The sequence below is a fragment of the Penicillium lagena genome, assembly GCF_028827675.1.
Source record: "Penicillium lagena strain IBT 129212 chromosome Unknown utg000002l_segment0_segment0, whole genome shotgun sequence".
Lineage (NCBI taxonomy): Eukaryota > Fungi > Ascomycota > Eurotiomycetes > Eurotiales > Aspergillaceae > Penicillium > Penicillium lagena.
Genome location: NW_026623223.1, coordinates 3,938,754 through 3,955,665, shown reverse-complemented (window position 1 = coordinate 3,955,665; position 16,912 = coordinate 3,938,754). Strand labels below are relative to the sequence as shown.

The window sequence follows — 16,912 nt, the reverse complement described above, 5'->3', positions numbered from 1 at the left end:
ATGGCGCCCCGACCAGCCATGGCCTCCTCCCAGGCCGAGAAAGAGGCTGAAGTCATGATGGCGGTATGTTGTGGCCCAATTGAGTTGATCCAACCCCGCTGACTGGACGATATTGGCAGATAAACAACGGCAGCATCGTGTCCAAGCGCAGCGTGGAGATGATCTACTACCCGGAGCCGCATTTCTTTCGTCCCTTTGTCAAAAAGCCGCAGAAACGGGCACCACTTATCAACCGAGGCTACTGGCTGCGCATGCATGCCATGACCGAGTCGGTGCGCCGTTTCATCGATAGCCCATCGGACAAACCGAAATTCGTCGTTAACCTTGGATGTGGATTGTGAGTGTCTATAGAGGGCAGGTTTACTATTGGGGATCAAATGCTAAGATCTGGGATGGTCTGTTGTAGTGATCCGCTTCCCTTCATGCTACTCAGCGACGAGCGCCGCTCAATGCGTAATGGCCAGACTGTATTTGTGGATATCGACTATGAGAAGCTCATGGTCCATAAGAAGATCGCCATCCGCCGCACGCAGGAGATTGCAGATCTCCTAGGGGATGTAGAATATCTTTCTGATGAATCACCCATTCAAATTCGCAGTTCGCGGTACCTGGCTGTGGGCTGTGACTTGAAAAATCTGACCAAGTTGGAAGACGTGATGCGAAACCATATCCTGCCCTCCACCGACTGCTCGGTGCTTTGTCTCGCTGAGGTCTCCCTAACATATATGGATGTCCAATCTTCCAATGCGGTCATCAGCTGGGCTTCCAAGCTGACCCCTGGTGAGTCCAACCTAACTACATTGAATTCACTACTAATACCCTGGATTGTAAAGATATGAAGTTCTGCATCCTGGAGAAGTTTGCCCCAGATGGACCGGATCGCCCCTTTGTGTCAACGATGGTGAAGCATTACAGGAACTGCCGGACTCCGCTACACTCGATTCATGCGTATCCTTCTCTTGCTGACCAGGAACGGCGCTTCAAAGACGCAGGATGGCCATTTGCTCGAGCAAGAAGTTTGTGGGACTTATGGTCAGATAACTCATTTCTGCCAGAATCAACTAGGACAGGGCTTGATAAGCTCGAGGTCTTCGACGAATGGGAAGAGCTTGCACTTTCCTTATCCCATCATTTTCTTTTGATTGCCTCGACAACCTCTGATGTCCTTATGAATTCACCCAAGGATCAACGAAATGTTAACGAGCCAACACAGACCAGCGGCTCTTGTGTGTTTGTTTTGCAACCATATTGCTCTGCCGAGACTCGCGGGCAGCGCAGATTTGGTGCCTTGATCCCTGATGGGACTGCTTCAGTCGGTCACCATGGTGGAGTTGGCCCGCAGACTCGACTTGCGTCCACGGATCTGTATTCCTCCTCTTCTGTCGTCACGGAATCTCGTACACAGTTTCCGCGCGACATCACTGCAAGAGTGTGCCACACTGTCACCACGCTGGATGCGCAAAATGGGACCTGTCTTCTTGTCGGCGGAAGAGCTTCACCTGCCGCCCCTTTCAATGACTGCTGGCTAAGACATGACAATGTGTGGCGTCAGACTCATCCTCTGCCAGAACCAAGATTCCGGCACAGCGCGATCAGTGTATCATTTGGCGATGGCTTAGACATGGCGCTCATCTACGGTGGGAGATCGAAAGGAAACCAGACCCTAAACAGTTGGTTACTTTGGAGCAATGACGATGAAAAGGGATGGCAGATCGTGGACACAGATGGTCCTCAGCCCGAGGCTCGCTTCGGAGCATGCCTTGCAAAAGTCCAGGACGATTATGGGATCATGTTTGGCGGAATTGGACATTGTAAAACTATTCTCGAAGACATCTGGACGTGGAAACTCTCGCGAGCTAGTGATGGATCTCCGAAACTGACGTTCGCCGACGTGACTAGTACGGTCCGGAATGTCTCACCTCGGCTTTTCCCGTATCTGAACCGGTTCGGAGCAACTGTCACTACCACATCCTTTGGGGTTGTCGTTTCCGGTGGCATTATACCCCGTCAAACAATACCGGCTAGCAAGGAAATCCTGTTGTTAGACCTCAGAGAACTAAGGGACTGTATCACGACGGCAACACCATGCACTTCTGCTCTGATCACCTGCATCGGACTCGGAGACGCATTTCCAGGCCCTCAGCCTTTGCTCATTGGCCATGCTGCCTGCACCACAGCCGCTGACGAGGTTCTGATATTGGGTGGAGGAGCAGTCTGTTTCTCCTTCGGGACATTTTGGAACGAAGGCACTTGGCTACTAAAGCGTGTGGACTCCACTGTGGAAAATACATGGAGTCTCGCAGCATCGGCACCAAAAGTATATCAACAGCCACAACGGCCGGCGGTCGAGCCCCGCGGTCCAGACTGCGTGAAGAGCGCCCCCCGCATACGAATCAAGTCTGCCACGCAGTTCCAGCAAGTGGTGGCTAAGGGTCAACCCGTCATCATTGAGGGATCTGATATCGGGCCCTGCACCGAGCTGTGGACGAAGGAATACCTCACCGATGCCGTTGGCCGGGACCGCAAGGTAGGGCAACGCTCAATCCGGCTCACAGCGGTGCGAGTTGGCTAACGGACTAAATACATAGATTGTCGTCCACGCCGCCCAGTCGGACACGATGAGCTTTCAGGCCAAGAACTTTTCGTACGTAACGAAAGAGTTTGGGACATTCCTCGACGAGGTGCACGCCGGCGGCCGACAATACCTGCGGTCCATCTCGGTGGACCAGCCGTCCAAGCTGCCAGCGGACCTGGCAACTGACTTCCCCGGGCTGCAGAATGACTTTTGCATTCCGGAACCCTTGGCACTGGTTACAGAGAATGCACACAGTTCTCCTCTGCGGATATCAGGGCCAGTCACCATGTGGCTACACTACGATGTAAGTTTGACCTCGCCCACCGTTTGTGCTGGAGGTTAACCATGATTACCCAGGTGATGGCCAACGTGTTGTGTCAAGTCCGTGGCGACAGGCGGCTCATCCTGTTCCCCCCGGACGACGTGCAGAACCTATCCCTGCCGGCGGGGGCGTCGAGTTCCACGATCGACATCTTCCAAAGCGTCGGGGCCGACTCGATCGCGGGCATCCCCGGCACGTCGCCACAGGAAGCCGTGCTGGGCGCGGGGGATATTCTGTTCATCCCGCCGCTGTGGTTGCACACGGCGTGTTCCACGACGGGCCCAGTGAGCGTCGCGGTCAACGTATTCTTCCGCAATCTGCGCCAGGGATATGCCGCCGGCCGCGACGTCTACGGCAACCGGGACCTGCAGGCGTACGAGAAATCGCGACAGGATCTGCAGAAGATGGCCCGATTGTTCGACGGTGTCCCACCTGACATGGCCCGCTTTTATCTTCGGCGGCTGGCCCAGGAGTTGCAGGGCATGGCGGACCAATCATGATGCCCTGGGTGCGATGCACCGCCAAGCATCATTATCCGCTAGCGAGGGTCGCGTCAGACCCTCGTACTGGGATCTATCATCATGTGATATGTGCGTTGTTGCCCGACTGGGATGTTTGTGTATGGTAGACATCCCAACAGTGTCCCGCGATAGTAGATCCCCACTCGGAGTGGAGCGCATCGGCGATCCGGGGGTTAGCCTGAGCCCCATACGATGAATCTGGTTGATATCCATGTCTCATGCTGAGCACCCTTCCCTTCCCCACCCATGGATCCCCGACGAGTGGCGCGCCTCCGGCTGAATGGTTTCGTGTTCCGAGTGCAAGTGCGGAGCGATAAGGGGGAGCTCCCGTCGACGATTGGGTGTCTGGGGGACTGTGGAGAGAGGAGGGCCGCACAGACAACTGGCCAGGAATCTGGGCCGAGAACGAGGGGGAGCAATAAGAATCTCCGCGTCATCGGAAGCGGCGGGGACGGGTGGTGATTGGGTGTGCCCGGCCAGGGTGGTCCGTGGAAGCTGGTTAGCGTGTATCAGAGCGATAGGGAGACCAAGATGGAGACAAGAGATCCAGTGGAGACGCAAACGGCTGGGTGGGACGACATGACGCCGATAAGCAGTGATGATGATGGTGATGATGCGGACGATGATAATAATAATCAGATTGTTGTAGGCGCACACGGAAAAGGTACTCTGGAGGGGAGGATGGACCGGGATGTATACTGGTCGGCCCTAACCACAGACTGCCCCTCTTCCCACTTGCTTGCTTCTTGTTCATTCCACTTCCCCCTTGCTCCTCTTCTCCGTCCCTCTTTCTTGCTTTTCCCTCCTCCCTCCTCCATCTTCTAAACCATCCATCCCCCTACGGGTCGCTCTCTGGTCTGGTTACCATTGCCCCCTCCATCCTCTGTCTCCATTCACGACCAAAGGATGTGATTGTCTGCCGCTGCGGCTGCCGATCTCGACCTTGTTACTCCTCCCACGCTCGGCCAGCCTTTTCTGATCATGACGACCGTCGTGGTCCAGCAGCACCATACCCTGCGCCATGCCACTCCTCCTCCTCCCGCCTCCATCCCTTCGGCGCTGACCGTCAATCGACGGCCCAGCCCAATCCCAAACAAGCACCTGCCAGTGTGTCCGACGGGGCCCCCAGTAGAAAGCTCCCAGCCCGCATCCCCAACCAGCTCCGTCGACCAGCCCGTCTCCCTCCTCTCCCCGCCCGACCGCTTTACGCGACTATCGCATTCGACCTGCCCCACGGTATATGCCATCGACGCTCACACTCTGGCCGCGGCGCTGGACCTGCAGTCTACGCAGCCCTTGCCGGACCCGTCGCAGATGTTCCCGTGGTTACATGGCCTGCACCAGGATAACCATTTGCAATTGGGGTTCTTCGCCAGTCGGAAACGGTCGCTGCGCCGGTCGCCGAAATGCTGGCGCGGCATCACCATCATCAAGCTGGGCGGAGATCTGAGCAAGGCGCGCATCAAGGGTGCTGTCAGTCCCGGCGAAGTCCTGGCGCCGGCGCCGGCCTCGCGTTTCTTGATGGCTGACCCTCGGGAAGGGTTCTCCGTGCGCAACTTTCAGATCCAGACGGCCAAATTGGCTGCTATGTCCGACATTGTCGTCTACGGAGAGGATAGTGCGAGCAAAGCGGAACTCCTTGCGCTGGCCGAGGAGTTTGCGACGGCGCAGCATGCGTATAGACTCCAACATGACCCGGCGCAAGAACGACCTTCTTATAACACCTTCGTCGTCTCCAGTACGTAACAAAAAAAAAAACAAGAAAATCCCAACGCTGACTCGATACAGCTTCCTTTTCCGAGATGGAGAAGCAACATCCCAGCTTGATCGCGATCAACTCGAAAGGTGGATTTACCGGTCAAGTTATGGACTTTTGTATGTTCCTTTTTGTCATCATTTTCACTGAAAATTAACTGACATCACTCTCTAGTCCAGTGGGAAAGACTGGAAATGTGCAGCATGTCCCGGGCCTCCGAGATTTCTACCAATGTCTGGCTCGGCCCCACTCCAGATTATATGCTGAGGCCCGGGGTGTGCGAGCACCGACTGGAAGAATCTTATGATCTGCTGATTGAAGCGAGCGATCTCGCCAGCATCCCCGGGCCGCGGTTCTTGGCCATGACTGATAAGCAGCTAGAAAAAGGCTCCCAGCGCATGGAGTTCCCTTCGTCAGGATCGCTTGTCCTTCCATCAGGCCACACTCGTGAGATTGAGGACTTTGTCAACACCATTCGTTGGATATATTACCTCACACATCCAGATGAGCCAGCGGATGAGTCTATCCACAGTGAAGACGGTGACATTGCAATGGTTCACCTCCGCAAGAAGGCGCGCAGAGTCTTTATTCACTGCGCGGATGGCTATACTGAAAGTTCGCTGCTGGCCATTGCCTATTTCATGTTCGCCGAGGGCGTCCCTGCACATGAAGCCTGGCTCAGGCTCCACTGTGAAAAGAAACGCAACTTTTTCACCTATCCCACCGACGTGGCGTTCTTGTGTCATGTCCAAGAACGTCTCTTGCAAGAGAGCCCTGAATGTCGGCGGATCGACGTGACAGACATGGGAGACCCCAATTGGTTTCTCAAGATTGATGGTTCTCTCCCGAGTCGCATCCTGCCCTACTTGTATCTTGGCAACCTTGCCCATGCGAATAACCCCGAGCTACTCTGGGAACTTGGCATCCGCCGTGTGTTGAGCATCGGCGAGCCTGTCACCTGGAGTGACGAGGAACGCGCCAAGTGGGGATCAGAGAGCTTGATGTATATTGACAACGTCCAAGACAACGGTATTGATCCTCTAAGCAAGGAGTTTGACCGGTGTCTCGAATTCATTGGTGAGTATTACCACCGAGTCACTTCCCAACCAGCTTCCTGACCGTTTACCTGTAGGCCGTGGCAAGAAAGATAATACCGCCACCTTGGTTCACTGCCGAGTGGGCGTCTCCCGATCTGCAAGCATCTGCATCGCAGAAGTGATGGCAACCCAGGGCCTGTCGTTCCCGCGAGCGTATTGCTTTGTCCGCGCACGCCGACTGAACGTAATCATTCAACCACATCTTCGATTCGTCTACGAGCTCCTGCAATGGGAGGAGCTCCAGATGCAGAAACGAGGCCTGCCGATGAAACGCGAGCTCGAGTGGCCCACCATAGCCCGCGAGATCGCACTCCTCAACAAGCCATATTCCAGGGGTTGATCCTCACCCACTCACACCTACCTACACGATTCTAATTTCTGTCTTTTTGCAACAATTGCCTGAACTCTCAGCGCGAGGCAGGAGATGCTACGAGGAACTATGATATGAACGAGAACCGGTTTTCTCATGGATTATTTTTGTCTGTGGCGCATCAGGGCGTTTCTTTTTCTTTCTCTCTTCTAACGATTGTATCTTTGTTGTCTTTTTTATCCGTTTTCTCTTGTCTTAGCGCTATGACTCGGCACTTTCTGCCTTTTTTCTTGTTTGGTTTTTTTCACCCGATCTTACACGATTCGCTCCATCTTGAAAGAGTCATGCACCGATCTTCATCTTCTTTTTACATCTGTCACATCTTCTAGGGGTTCATCTCTACTGAATCATGGATACATTTTTGAAATGAAGCGCTGAATTGCATGTGGAATATGTTGTTGATGCAAGATCTAAACATGATGCATCGATGCATCAATGCATCCATCCTTAGGATTCAAGATAAAATAGTTAGTCATTCATAGCATTTCATAATTTTTTCATTCAGCACCGCTCAAACACACGGTACAGCCCCTTCAAATCAGCCACCTCCACCACACCCCGCAACAAACCCGTCGTAGCAACGAGTCTAGCCCGGAGAGCCGGGAAGAGAGTGTACTCCAACATTCGGGCCATCTGCGCACGCCGGGTCCGAATAAATGACTCTTCATCTTCATCTGGTCCAACATCTTCAACATCTGCACCAGGCTCATCCCGCCTCGATGGAGGAAGCGGCAATTGCTCCGGTGTATAAAACGCCGCTAGTTCCCGCAGAAACGTCCGGAAGCACTCCTCCTCCGAGCTCCAATCCACGTACGGGCCCAGACGCAGTAAAAACCGCGGCAGCTTCGCCAGCGAGGGGACGTACCCCTTCAGCAGGAGCGGGATGGCGCGTAGCTCGCCCTCGGCGCTGATCTGGAGAGAGAAGTACTCGTCCAGCATATTGCGGCGCTCAATCAGCGTGGCAGCTACCTTCTCCGCTGCGCTGGCGAAGATGGTCTCTACCTCTGTGTCGTCGTGGCTTTGGGGTGGCAGGTTTTGCGCTAGATGCTCGTCTCGTTCCGTCTCCGCGGCAATATTGAGGAGATCGATCAGTTTGGGTGCCGGGTCGAGGCGAATCACGCCGAAGTTCCCAAAGTCCGTTAGGCCGACTTGGTAGAAGAATTCGCTGCCTGCGAGGCCGTAATCGACGAGGTGGAGTTTGACACCGGATTGGATGGCTGCTAGACGGCGGCGCTCATCGACGAGGCCGACATAGGTGTGTGAGGCGAACATCTCTGTTAGGGCATTGTGCATATCGCTGCGCACGATGGCGCGGAGGTTCTTGACCGATGTGAGGGCTATGCGGAGGGGTTGGCGTTCTGTTGTTTCGTATTGGAGGCCGTCGTCAGGAGGGAGATTGCCTGGTTCGGTGGCAGCGTTGGCGTGGGATGGGTCTTGGGAGGGACTCGGAGCTGGGACTAGCATGGATGTGATTTTGCGGATTTTAGAGTCTGTGCGGACGAGATTGTTTTCATAGGGTCTTTTGGATGTGGCTGGTGTCTTCGGAGTTGCTGCTGCTGGCCTTTCTTGCTCGGCTGCTGCTGCTTCGGATGAAATGGGTTGATCGCGTTGGAGAGATTCGATGGCTTGCACGCCTGGCAGCAGACTTTGCGTCAGGAACGTTCGGCTCGTGTCCACCTGCGCCAGCTTGGATCTGACCTCGCTGCATACCATCTCGATGATTTCGTCTTCATTGAGGAAGTTCACTTCCCGCTTCGTCGGGTGCACATTGACATCCACACGATGAGGCTCGATCTCCAAGTCGATGTACACAAATGGATGTCCACCCTTGGGCAAGAAGGCAGAGTAGGTCTGCTCGATTGCCCGCTTGATGGCCGTCGACTCCACTGCACGATGGTTAATAAATAGCAGAATCACAGTCTTCTTGACGTGGTAGTTGGCATTGGTCGCCAGGCCCGAAGCCCGGAACCCCAGCTTTTTGTCCGCTGTCTCGAACTCGATGATTTCGTTCGCCACTGCACTACCGTGGATCTGACGGATTCTGTCGACAGTGCTCGCAGCGACAGGGGTAGAGATACTCACGCCAGAGTCGCCGTGCTTGCGGCATGAGAATGCGACTCCCGAGCAGTGCACAGCGTACCGGCCGACCACATCCAGGATCTTGGCGTATTCTTCGCTCGAGGAGCGAAACGCGCGACGACGGGTGGGGACATTGTAGAAGAGATCTTCCACCTAAGACCCCGGTTACTTATTGAATCGCGCGATACAAGCGTAGAACCTACTGTGATCTGAGTCCCGCCGCGCCCAGCCGTGGCTTTGGGCGCGGCGCTCTGTCCTGGCTTTGCCGGGACCAGCTTCCCATCACCATAGTGCGCTCGCCAGGCACAGCTCGAGTTGGCTGTCTTTGTCGTGACGGTCAGGTGCGCAATGTGGCTGATGCTTGCGAGTGCTTCGCCGCGGAACCCATATGTTCCGATGGAGGACAGATCCTCAAACTCCTTCAGCTTGGAGGTGGTGAATCTCTCACAGAGAATGGGCAGGTCCTCTCGCTGACGGAGTTGGTCAGCTAGCTGTATTGTCAATCAAATAGGAAGAAGCGACGTACATCAATACCATGCCCGTTGTCGGTGATTTGCAGCAGCTTCAGGCCCCCGTCCTTGACCAGCACTTCGATGGAAGTCGAGCCTGCATCCACAGCATTTTCCACCAACTCCTTCAGCGCGTGCATTGGGGCGACGATGATCTCGCCGGCGGCGATCTTATTGACGACATCGGGATCCAGGGCCTGCGCGGGTTGGTTAGCAAACATCCGACGCCATTGTGCCACACGCGACTCACTTTGATCCTCTTGGTCTTGGAGACATCCTGAGTGTCCGACTCAGCTACACGTTTTGTCCCGCGCTGGTCAGTCGCGTCGACATCCATCTCGCCGTCCATGACATGTAGTGGGGAGAGTTGGTTGGTGGATTGGTGGATTGGGCATGTCGCGCAGGCGATAAGAATCCGTCGATCAATTGATCTCATTGTTTTTCTCTCGTTCACAACCCTCATCATCTTCCCCCCTTGCTCGTCCTAATGCCACCTCGGGCCCTTCACGCTCCCTCGGAGCATACGATCCTTCTCTATGTCCGGAATGGCACCCCAGAAGCTGCCCTTGTGGGCCGATGAAGAGCTAGGCAAGAAGGACGACGACCACCGCCCACTCTCAACACGCTTCGAGCCCCGACGACAATGGAAAAAGCCTCGTCCTCGCCGGATCCTGCTCACCCTGGTCGCGGTGGGAGCTTTATGGCTGTTCTTCAAATACATGCCCACAGATCTGGCCCCTGCCGCCGAACGGTACAGCCCCGACCTCGCGAGACTGCGACAACAGAACCACGTCCCACTGCGCGACGCTGCTAAGGTGCCCGCTATACCCAAGGCAGAGCCGTCGCAACAAAACCAAGAGATTGATATCAATCCTGGAGATGGATACGATGGAGAGGTTCAATTCTACCAGTTGGCCAAGTCGCTTCCGCGCCACAAGTACCCCGAGAAGGAGAAGATGGCCAGTAGCGCAGTTGTGTTCGCCGCATCGAGCCTCCCTTGTGTATCTGATCTTCTGTCACTCGCATGTCGGATGGCAGGCAAGCGGGTGAATAGTGTGCATTTCGTCTTGATGGGCAAGGACGAGGTTTCGATTGAGGGAATCAAGGAAGTGAACAGGATTGCGGACTCGGAATGCCCAATGACCTGGCATGGTATGTTTTAGAACTATGGCGCATTTGACAATTGTTCATGATGCTCACCCTACCAACAGACAGTCGCCCGGACTTTGCGCCCCAGTCCACAGAATCCCGGATGCAACGGTCTGTGCTTGGAGGTCTAGAGTTTATACACGCCTACCTTCGCCCAGCGGTAATCATCACACAAGGAAAGCACTGGGAGGATCCATTCTTTTGGAATGGAGTCATGGATTATTGCACAGAATCTGGTATTGCTCATATCGGGTTATCTACCGCATCAACAAATCTCATGTGGATGGCTTCACTCGATAGCAGCGCTCTGCAAGGTATAAAGTCCTCTGGCTGTGCTCTGCCCTCTGCCTTGATTATTTTACTGATATGGGATGTAAATAAATAGTCTGGAACGACATCCATATTGAGATGGTTGTCCACGCTCCCACGGAATCATCGGGGACCTTGATTCGACTGATCCGCTCCTTGGATGCAGCGGACTATCTGGGGTCGACCCCCAGCTTAACAATAGAGCTACCACCGCGAGTTGATTCGCAGCTCTTTGATTTCCTCGAGCGAACGAAACGTCTTTCGAAGCTGACAGGCCGGATTACCCTTCGGCGACGCATCCCACGACACCAGATGGACGAAGCGGAATCTTCTCTCTGGACAGTCGAGTCCTTTTATCCAAGGGATCCTAAGGTGACCCATATGCTTCTACTGTCCCCACAAGCCGAGCTAGCGCCATCCTTCTATCATTACTTGAAGTACTCCATCTTGCACTACAAGCAGTCCGCGAGAGCCAACCAGTTGTCCTCGAAACTGCTCGGCATTTCTCTCGAATTGCCATCGTCCACACCCACCGCTGATGCTGAGCGATTCAACCCCCCGTCAGCCCCAATCATGAACGAACTGGGACGTGAGGAAGAACTGCTCCCCTCGTTTCTTTGGCAGGCACCAAATAGCAATGCCGCGTTGTACTTTGGCGACAAATGGGCCGAGTTTCATACCTTTCTCTCCAATCGTCTGGAAGTTGCCGAAATCCAGCCTGCTGCTGCTGCACAGACCAAACTGGTTTCGAAACGCTACCCAGCGTTTATGGAGCACTTGCTGGAACTGATCCATGCGAAGGGCTACTATATGGTCTATCCGTCATTCCCGGGCTTAAGAGCATCGTCTTTGGCAACTGTGCACAATGAGTTGTATCAGCCGCCCGAGGAGTTCGTCCATGACAGCTCGACTCGAACCGTCCAGAATATTGACGACCCTAAACAACCCTTGAAGGCCTTGACTCTGGGCTCTGTTGAAAAGCCGCTGAACCGCAAGTCAACCATCATGCCTCTTCTCGATCAGTTTTCTGTGGATCTTCCTCCTCTTGAGTCTTTGCCGTTGCTTTCTTATGACGGGGAAATTCTAACTCCCAGCACCTTCTTACAACACACGGAGGACTATGCCACCAAGTTCCGGGTGAAGTATGGAGGCTGCTCCGAGGATGCGACAAGCGATGAGCCTCCGGGCGATCTGTTCTGCCTGGGTGGATGATTCAAATATGGTATAATTTCTTCGATCCGTCTTTTGCTGCAATAATCACCATGTATAATGAATGCTATGGAACCATTATTCCATTGGAATGAATTCTATGCAAATAGACTCCGTAGACACTCCGTAGATGTCCATGGAAAGGCATCCAAACAATGACGAAGCCTTGGCGGTGCTGACATAATATCCGGGAGGAGCTCACAGTCCGCCAGCTCTGCGTTGCTTCCGCATCACCAGCTACCCAATCCACCTGCATCTGCTGTGTCCGCGCAGCTTTCCATCTCTTGTCCGCTTGTACCATCACTGTTTTTCCTTTCGACCATCTTTCTTTGTCTCATTCCCTGGACTTATCCCAGACCTGGTCGCCAGCTACCCGTCAGAAATGGCGAACGAGGGCGAGCAGTCAACCTCCGCCGACAAGGGCAAGGGCAAGGTTGAAGATGTCCGCGAGTTGAACGGCAAGAAGCCTCAAACCGACGAGAAGGCATCAGCGGAGGGAAAGAAGAAGGATGAGGAGCCGCAAGAAGGTAGGTCGCGACAGTCTTCGAGACAGGTGCTGGCTGGAACGGCGCACACCCCCTGTCATCGGCCAACGGATGCAGAAGCTGACAGGATTACTTTTTACAGAAGAGCTCAGTGAAGAAGACCAACAATTGAAGAATGAGCTTGAGATGCTTGTTGAGCGGTTAAAGGTAGGGTCATCTTGTCCACAGCCGGCAGTGCTAGGGAACCGTGACGTTAATGCTCGATTCTTTACCAACAACAGGAACCGGACACTTCGCTTTATGGGCCCGCCTTGGATGCGATCAAGAACTTCATCAAGACCTCGACTTCCTCCATGACCGCCGTCCCGAAGCCGCTCAAGTTCCTCCGACCGCACTATGATGATCTGACAGCACTGTACGAGAAGTGGGCAGCAGGTTCGGTGAAGGTTGGTTTCTCGTCCCGGTTCTAACCGTCAGATCTGACTTTCTATGTCTCTAGGATTCCTTGGCCGATATGCTCTCCGTCCTGGGTATGACCTATGGGGATGAGGAGAAGCTGGAGACAATCAAGTACCGCTTGTTGGCCAAGTCGGAAGACCTGGGTTCATGGGGCCACGAATACGTCAGACACCTGGCGCTGGAGATTGGACAGGAATACCAGAACCGCTTGAACGCGGAGAACGACACCCAAGATCTGGTGGACCTTGCCTTGTCGCTGGTTCCCTACTTCCTGAGCCACAATGCCGAAGCGGATGCAGTCGATCTTCTCAGTGAACTCGAGATTATCGAGGAAATTCCTCGGTTTGTGGATGAGAACACCTATCCCCGTGTCTGCCTGTACATGGTCAGCATGGTCAACCTCCTCACTTACCCCGAAGACCAGCAGTTCTTGCGGACTGCGCACGAGATCTACGTCCGCTACAACAAGCTCTCGCAGGCAATTGTACTTGCCATCCGTTTGAACGACGTCGAACTCATCAAGAGTGACATCAACGCGACAACCGACGTGGCTCTCAAGAAGCAGATGGCGTTCCTGGTCGCTCGGCAGCAGATCTGGCTTGATTTGCCTGCTGAGGATGAGGAAGGGGAGGCTTTGAATGACTGCCTGAACAACACATCGATCCCCAAGCACTTCAAGTCTCTTGGAAAGGAGCTGAATATCTTGGAGCCAAAGATGCCCGAGGATATCTACAAGACACATCTAGAGAGCAGCCGGGGAGCAGGCTTGACCAATCTCGACTCAGCTCGACACAACCTGGCTAGTGCCTTTGTCAACTCCTTTGCGAACGCCGGCTTTGGCAACGATAAGATGATGCTTGTTGAGGGTGATAAGGGCACGTGGGTGTGGAAGACAAAGGATGATGGTATGCTGTCGACGACCGCATCCTTGGGTATGCTTCTGCACCGGGATGTGGAGGATGGCTTGGACAAGATCGACAAGTTCACCTACGCGTCGGAGGACCAGGTCAAGGCCGGTGCACTCCTTGCCATTGGTATCCTCAACTCTGGTGTTCGGCTCGACTCTGACCCTGCCCTCGCCCTGCTGAGCGACACAGACAACTTGGAAGCGAAGAATGTGCCCATGCGGGTGGCTTCGATTATGGGACTTGGCTTGGCTTATGCTGGGTCGAACAAGGAGGAACTCCTTGAGATCCTCCTTCCCATAGTGGAAGACTCCTCGCTAGACATGCAGCTGTCTGCCATGGCCGCGGTCTCATTGGGTCTCATTTTTGTTGGGTCGTCGAATCACCAGGTCAGCGAGGCGATCGCTACAACCCTCATGGATGAGGAACGTCAGAAGCAGCTCAAGGACAAGTGGACGCGGTTCATGGCCCTTGGTCTGGCACTGCTATACTTTGGCCGACAGGAAGAAGTCGACGTCATTCTCGACATCCTCAAGGCGGTCGACCACCCCATGGCTAAGCCCACATCCGTCTTGGCCTCGGTCTGCGCGTGGGCTGGCACTGGTACGGTACTGAAGTTGCAGGAGCTTCTCCACATCTGCAACGACCTCATCGAGGAAAAGGAAGAGAACAAGGGTGATGAGCTTGTCCAGTCCTATGCTGTGCTCGGCTTGTCCTTGATTGCCATGGGTGAGGATGTTGGTCAGGACATGATTCTGCGCCAGTTTGGCCATCTCATGCACTACGGCTCGAGCAACATCCGCCGCGCTGTGCCGCTTGCCATGGGTTTGATCAGCCCCAGTAACCCGCAGATGAAGGTGTATGACACCTTGTCGCGGTACAGTCACGACAACGACAACGACGTCGCCATCAACGCCATCTTCGCCATGGGTCTTTGCGGTGCGGGCACCAACAACGCCCGTCTAGCCCAACTCCTGCGACAACTGGCCAGCTACTACCACCGCGACCAGAACTCGTTGTTCATGGTCCGCATTGCCCAGGGTCTCCTGCACATGGGCAAGGGCACCATGACGCTCAACCCCTTCCACACCGATCGCCAGGTGCTCTCCCGGGTTTCGGCTGCGGGTCTCCTCACCGTGCTGGTGTCCCTGATCGATGCTAAGCAATTCATCCTCGCCGAACACCACTACCTTCTCTACTTCCTCATCACTGCCATGTTCCCACGGTTCCTCGTTACTCTTGATGAGGATCTGCAACCACTCACCGTCAATGTCCGCGTGGGTCAGGCCGTGGACGTGGTCGGCCAGGCTGGTCGCCCCAAGACCATCACTGGGTGGCAGACACAGAGCACGCCGGTACTGCTGTCGTATGGTGAGAGGGCTGAGCTGGAGGATGAGCAGTATATCCCTCTCAGCAGCATCCTGGAAGGCTTGGTTATTTTGCGCAAGGTAGGCACCTTTCTTCTTCGTTTTATTGATCTGACTTGCTAACAATGCACATAGAATCCGGACTATGAAGCTCCCGAGTAGTTCATGATAGATGCTATCCCGGTCCACATGCGGTCTTATAGTGGTCGGGGTATTGTTGGATCTAATGTATTCAAAATGACTCAGAAATAGCATGCAAATTTTATTTTCTCTCTATTGCTTCTTCACCGTAGTGTAGTCCATGTACTCTGACTACCTCCCAAATAGGAAATAGGGCTTAGGGCTCGGCCGTTATCGCGATTTTCTCGCCGCCAGCGCTTCCATTGATAACCTCCGAAGGTTTGAAAAAGATCATCTCTCCCACTTTTCGAGCCGTATTTTCCACAGCAATGAAGCTCGACGCAAAAGCGATTCGTTACCTCACCTCGGAGGACTTCCGGGTGCTTGCGGGGGTATGTATCTGCCCCTCCTTCGGCCAAAGACATCACGACTCACGCGAGACTAGGTGGAAGCTGGTAGTCGCAACCACGAAGTGGTTCCAACGCCGCTGATCGTGCAGCTCTCCGGCCTGCGAGGCGGTAGTGGCGTGCATCGGTCGATCTCGGTTCTGGCGAAGACGAACTTGATCGCCAAGGTGAAGAATGCGAAATGTACGTTCTACAGGGAAATTCGAACTACTCAGCTGCTGACCCTCCATCCTTCTCGCGCAGATGATGGCTACCGGCTCGCCTATGGCGGACTCGACTACCTCGCGCTCAATGCGCACCAGAAACAAAAATGCATCTACTCAGTCGGCAACCAGATCGGCGTGGGCAAGGAATCCGACATCGTCGTCGTAGCACACAGCAGCGGCGCCCAACGAATTCTCAAAATCCACCGTCTCGGCCGCATCTCCTTCCGAACTGTCAAGACGAATCGCGACTACCTGCGCCACCGCAACACGGGCTCGTGGATGTACATGTCTCGCCTAGCGGCGATGAAAGAGTTTGCGTTTATGAAAGCGCTGCGCGAGAACGGATTCTCCGTGCCCGAGCCCATTGCCCAAAATCGGCATACCATCGTTATGAGTCTGATTGATGCTTTCCCGCTCCGCCAAATATCCAAGGTCCCTCGCCCCGCGGAGCTGTACTCGGAGTTGATGGACATTATTCTAGAGTTGGCGCGGTTCGGCCTGATTCATGGTGACTTTAACGAGTTCAATATCTTGATCAAGGAAGAGGAGGATCCGAATGCGAAAGGCAAAGCACCTGCGAACGCGGATGACGAGAACGATGAGAATATTCGACTTGTGCCTGTGCTTATTGATTTCCCGCAAATGGTATCCATCGACCATGTCAATGCGGAGATGTACTTCGACCGGGATGTCAACTGCATCAAGAGGTACTTCCAGCGCAAGTTTCACTTTGTCAGTGATGTTCCGGGACCGTTCTTTGCCGATGCGAAGAAAAATATGCTCAAGAATCCGGGGAAGCGGTTGGATGTGGAAGTGGAGGCGTCGGGTTTCTCGAGGAAGATGGCCCGCGAACTGGAGGCGTACATGAAGGAAGTTGGTGTTGACGGAGATGCGGGTGCATCTCGAGATGATGATGAAGATGAAGATGAAAACTCAGATGCGGAAGAGGAGGGTTCTGAGGAGGATCACAGCGATGGACAACCGGAGGAGGGAACGGGACACTCGGATAGCCTTGACGACAGCTCCCGGCGATTGGAGGAGCTGCGGGTTTGAGAGAAGTGGCGGTA

At 54.3% G+C, this 16,912-nt stretch overlaps 6 protein-coding genes across 6 annotated transcripts; 5 read left to right on the top strand and 1 right to left on the bottom strand.

The window, feature by feature from the left end:
* N7510_004405 (tRNA methyltransferase PPM2) lies at positions 1-3,397 on the top strand (the record flags this gene model as incomplete). Its single annotated transcript, XM_056976331.1, has 6 exons — positions 1-63; positions 120-337; positions 407-780; positions 834-2,527; positions 2,589-2,879; positions 2,933-3,397. 6 exons carry the CDS (start codon positions 1-3, stop codon positions 3,395-3,397), a joined length of 3,105 nt encoding a protein of 1,034 aa, XP_056836287.1.
* A 1,002-nt stretch (positions 3,398-4,399) lies between these two features.
* Positions 4,400-6,611, top strand: pps1 (tyrosine/serine/threonine protein phosphatase PPS1; the record flags this gene model as incomplete). The annotated part of the gene is made up of 4 exons (XM_056976330.1): positions 4,400-5,156; positions 5,207-5,293; positions 5,349-6,251; positions 6,307-6,611. The coding sequence occupies 4 exons, from the start codon at positions 4,400-4,402 to the stop codon at positions 6,609-6,611; spliced, it is 2,052 nt and encodes a 683-aa protein (XP_056836286.1).
* A 531-nt stretch (positions 6,612-7,142) lies between these two features.
* On the bottom strand, positions 7,143-9,578 carry N7510_004403 (mismatch repair ATPase MLH1; the record flags this gene model as incomplete). The annotated part of the gene is made up of 4 exons (XM_056976329.1): positions 7,143-8,873; positions 8,924-9,190; positions 9,247-9,426; positions 9,480-9,578. The coding sequence occupies 4 exons, from the start codon at positions 9,576-9,578 to the stop codon at positions 7,143-7,145; spliced, it is 2,277 nt and encodes a 758-aa protein (XP_056836285.1).
* Positions 9,579-9,774: 196 nt separating this feature from the next.
* On the top strand, positions 9,775-11,899 carry N7510_004402 (uncharacterized protein; the record flags this gene model as incomplete). The annotated part of the gene is made up of 3 exons (XM_056976328.1): positions 9,775-10,381; positions 10,441-10,692; positions 10,764-11,899. The coding sequence occupies 3 exons, from the start codon at positions 9,775-9,777 to the stop codon at positions 11,897-11,899; spliced, it is 1,995 nt and encodes a 664-aa protein (XP_056836284.1).
* Positions 11,900-12,278: 379 nt separating this feature from the next.
* Positions 12,279-15,274, top strand: N7510_004401 (proteasome regulatory particle base subunit RPN1; the record flags this gene model as incomplete). Its single annotated transcript, XM_056976327.1, has 5 exons — positions 12,279-12,423; positions 12,524-12,588; positions 12,663-12,827; positions 12,881-15,193; positions 15,248-15,274. The coding sequence occupies 5 exons, from the start codon at positions 12,279-12,281 to the stop codon at positions 15,272-15,274; spliced, it is 2,715 nt and encodes a 904-aa protein (XP_056836283.1).
* A 287-nt stretch (positions 15,275-15,561) lies between these two features.
* Positions 15,562-16,898, top strand: N7510_004400 (protein kinase RIO2; the record flags this gene model as incomplete). Its single annotated transcript, XM_056976326.1, has 2 exons — positions 15,562-15,624; positions 15,678-16,898. The coding sequence occupies 2 exons, from the start codon at positions 15,562-15,564 to the stop codon at positions 16,896-16,898; spliced, it is 1,284 nt and encodes a 427-aa protein (XP_056836282.1).
* Between the last annotated feature and the right edge of the window lie 14 nt (positions 16,899-16,912).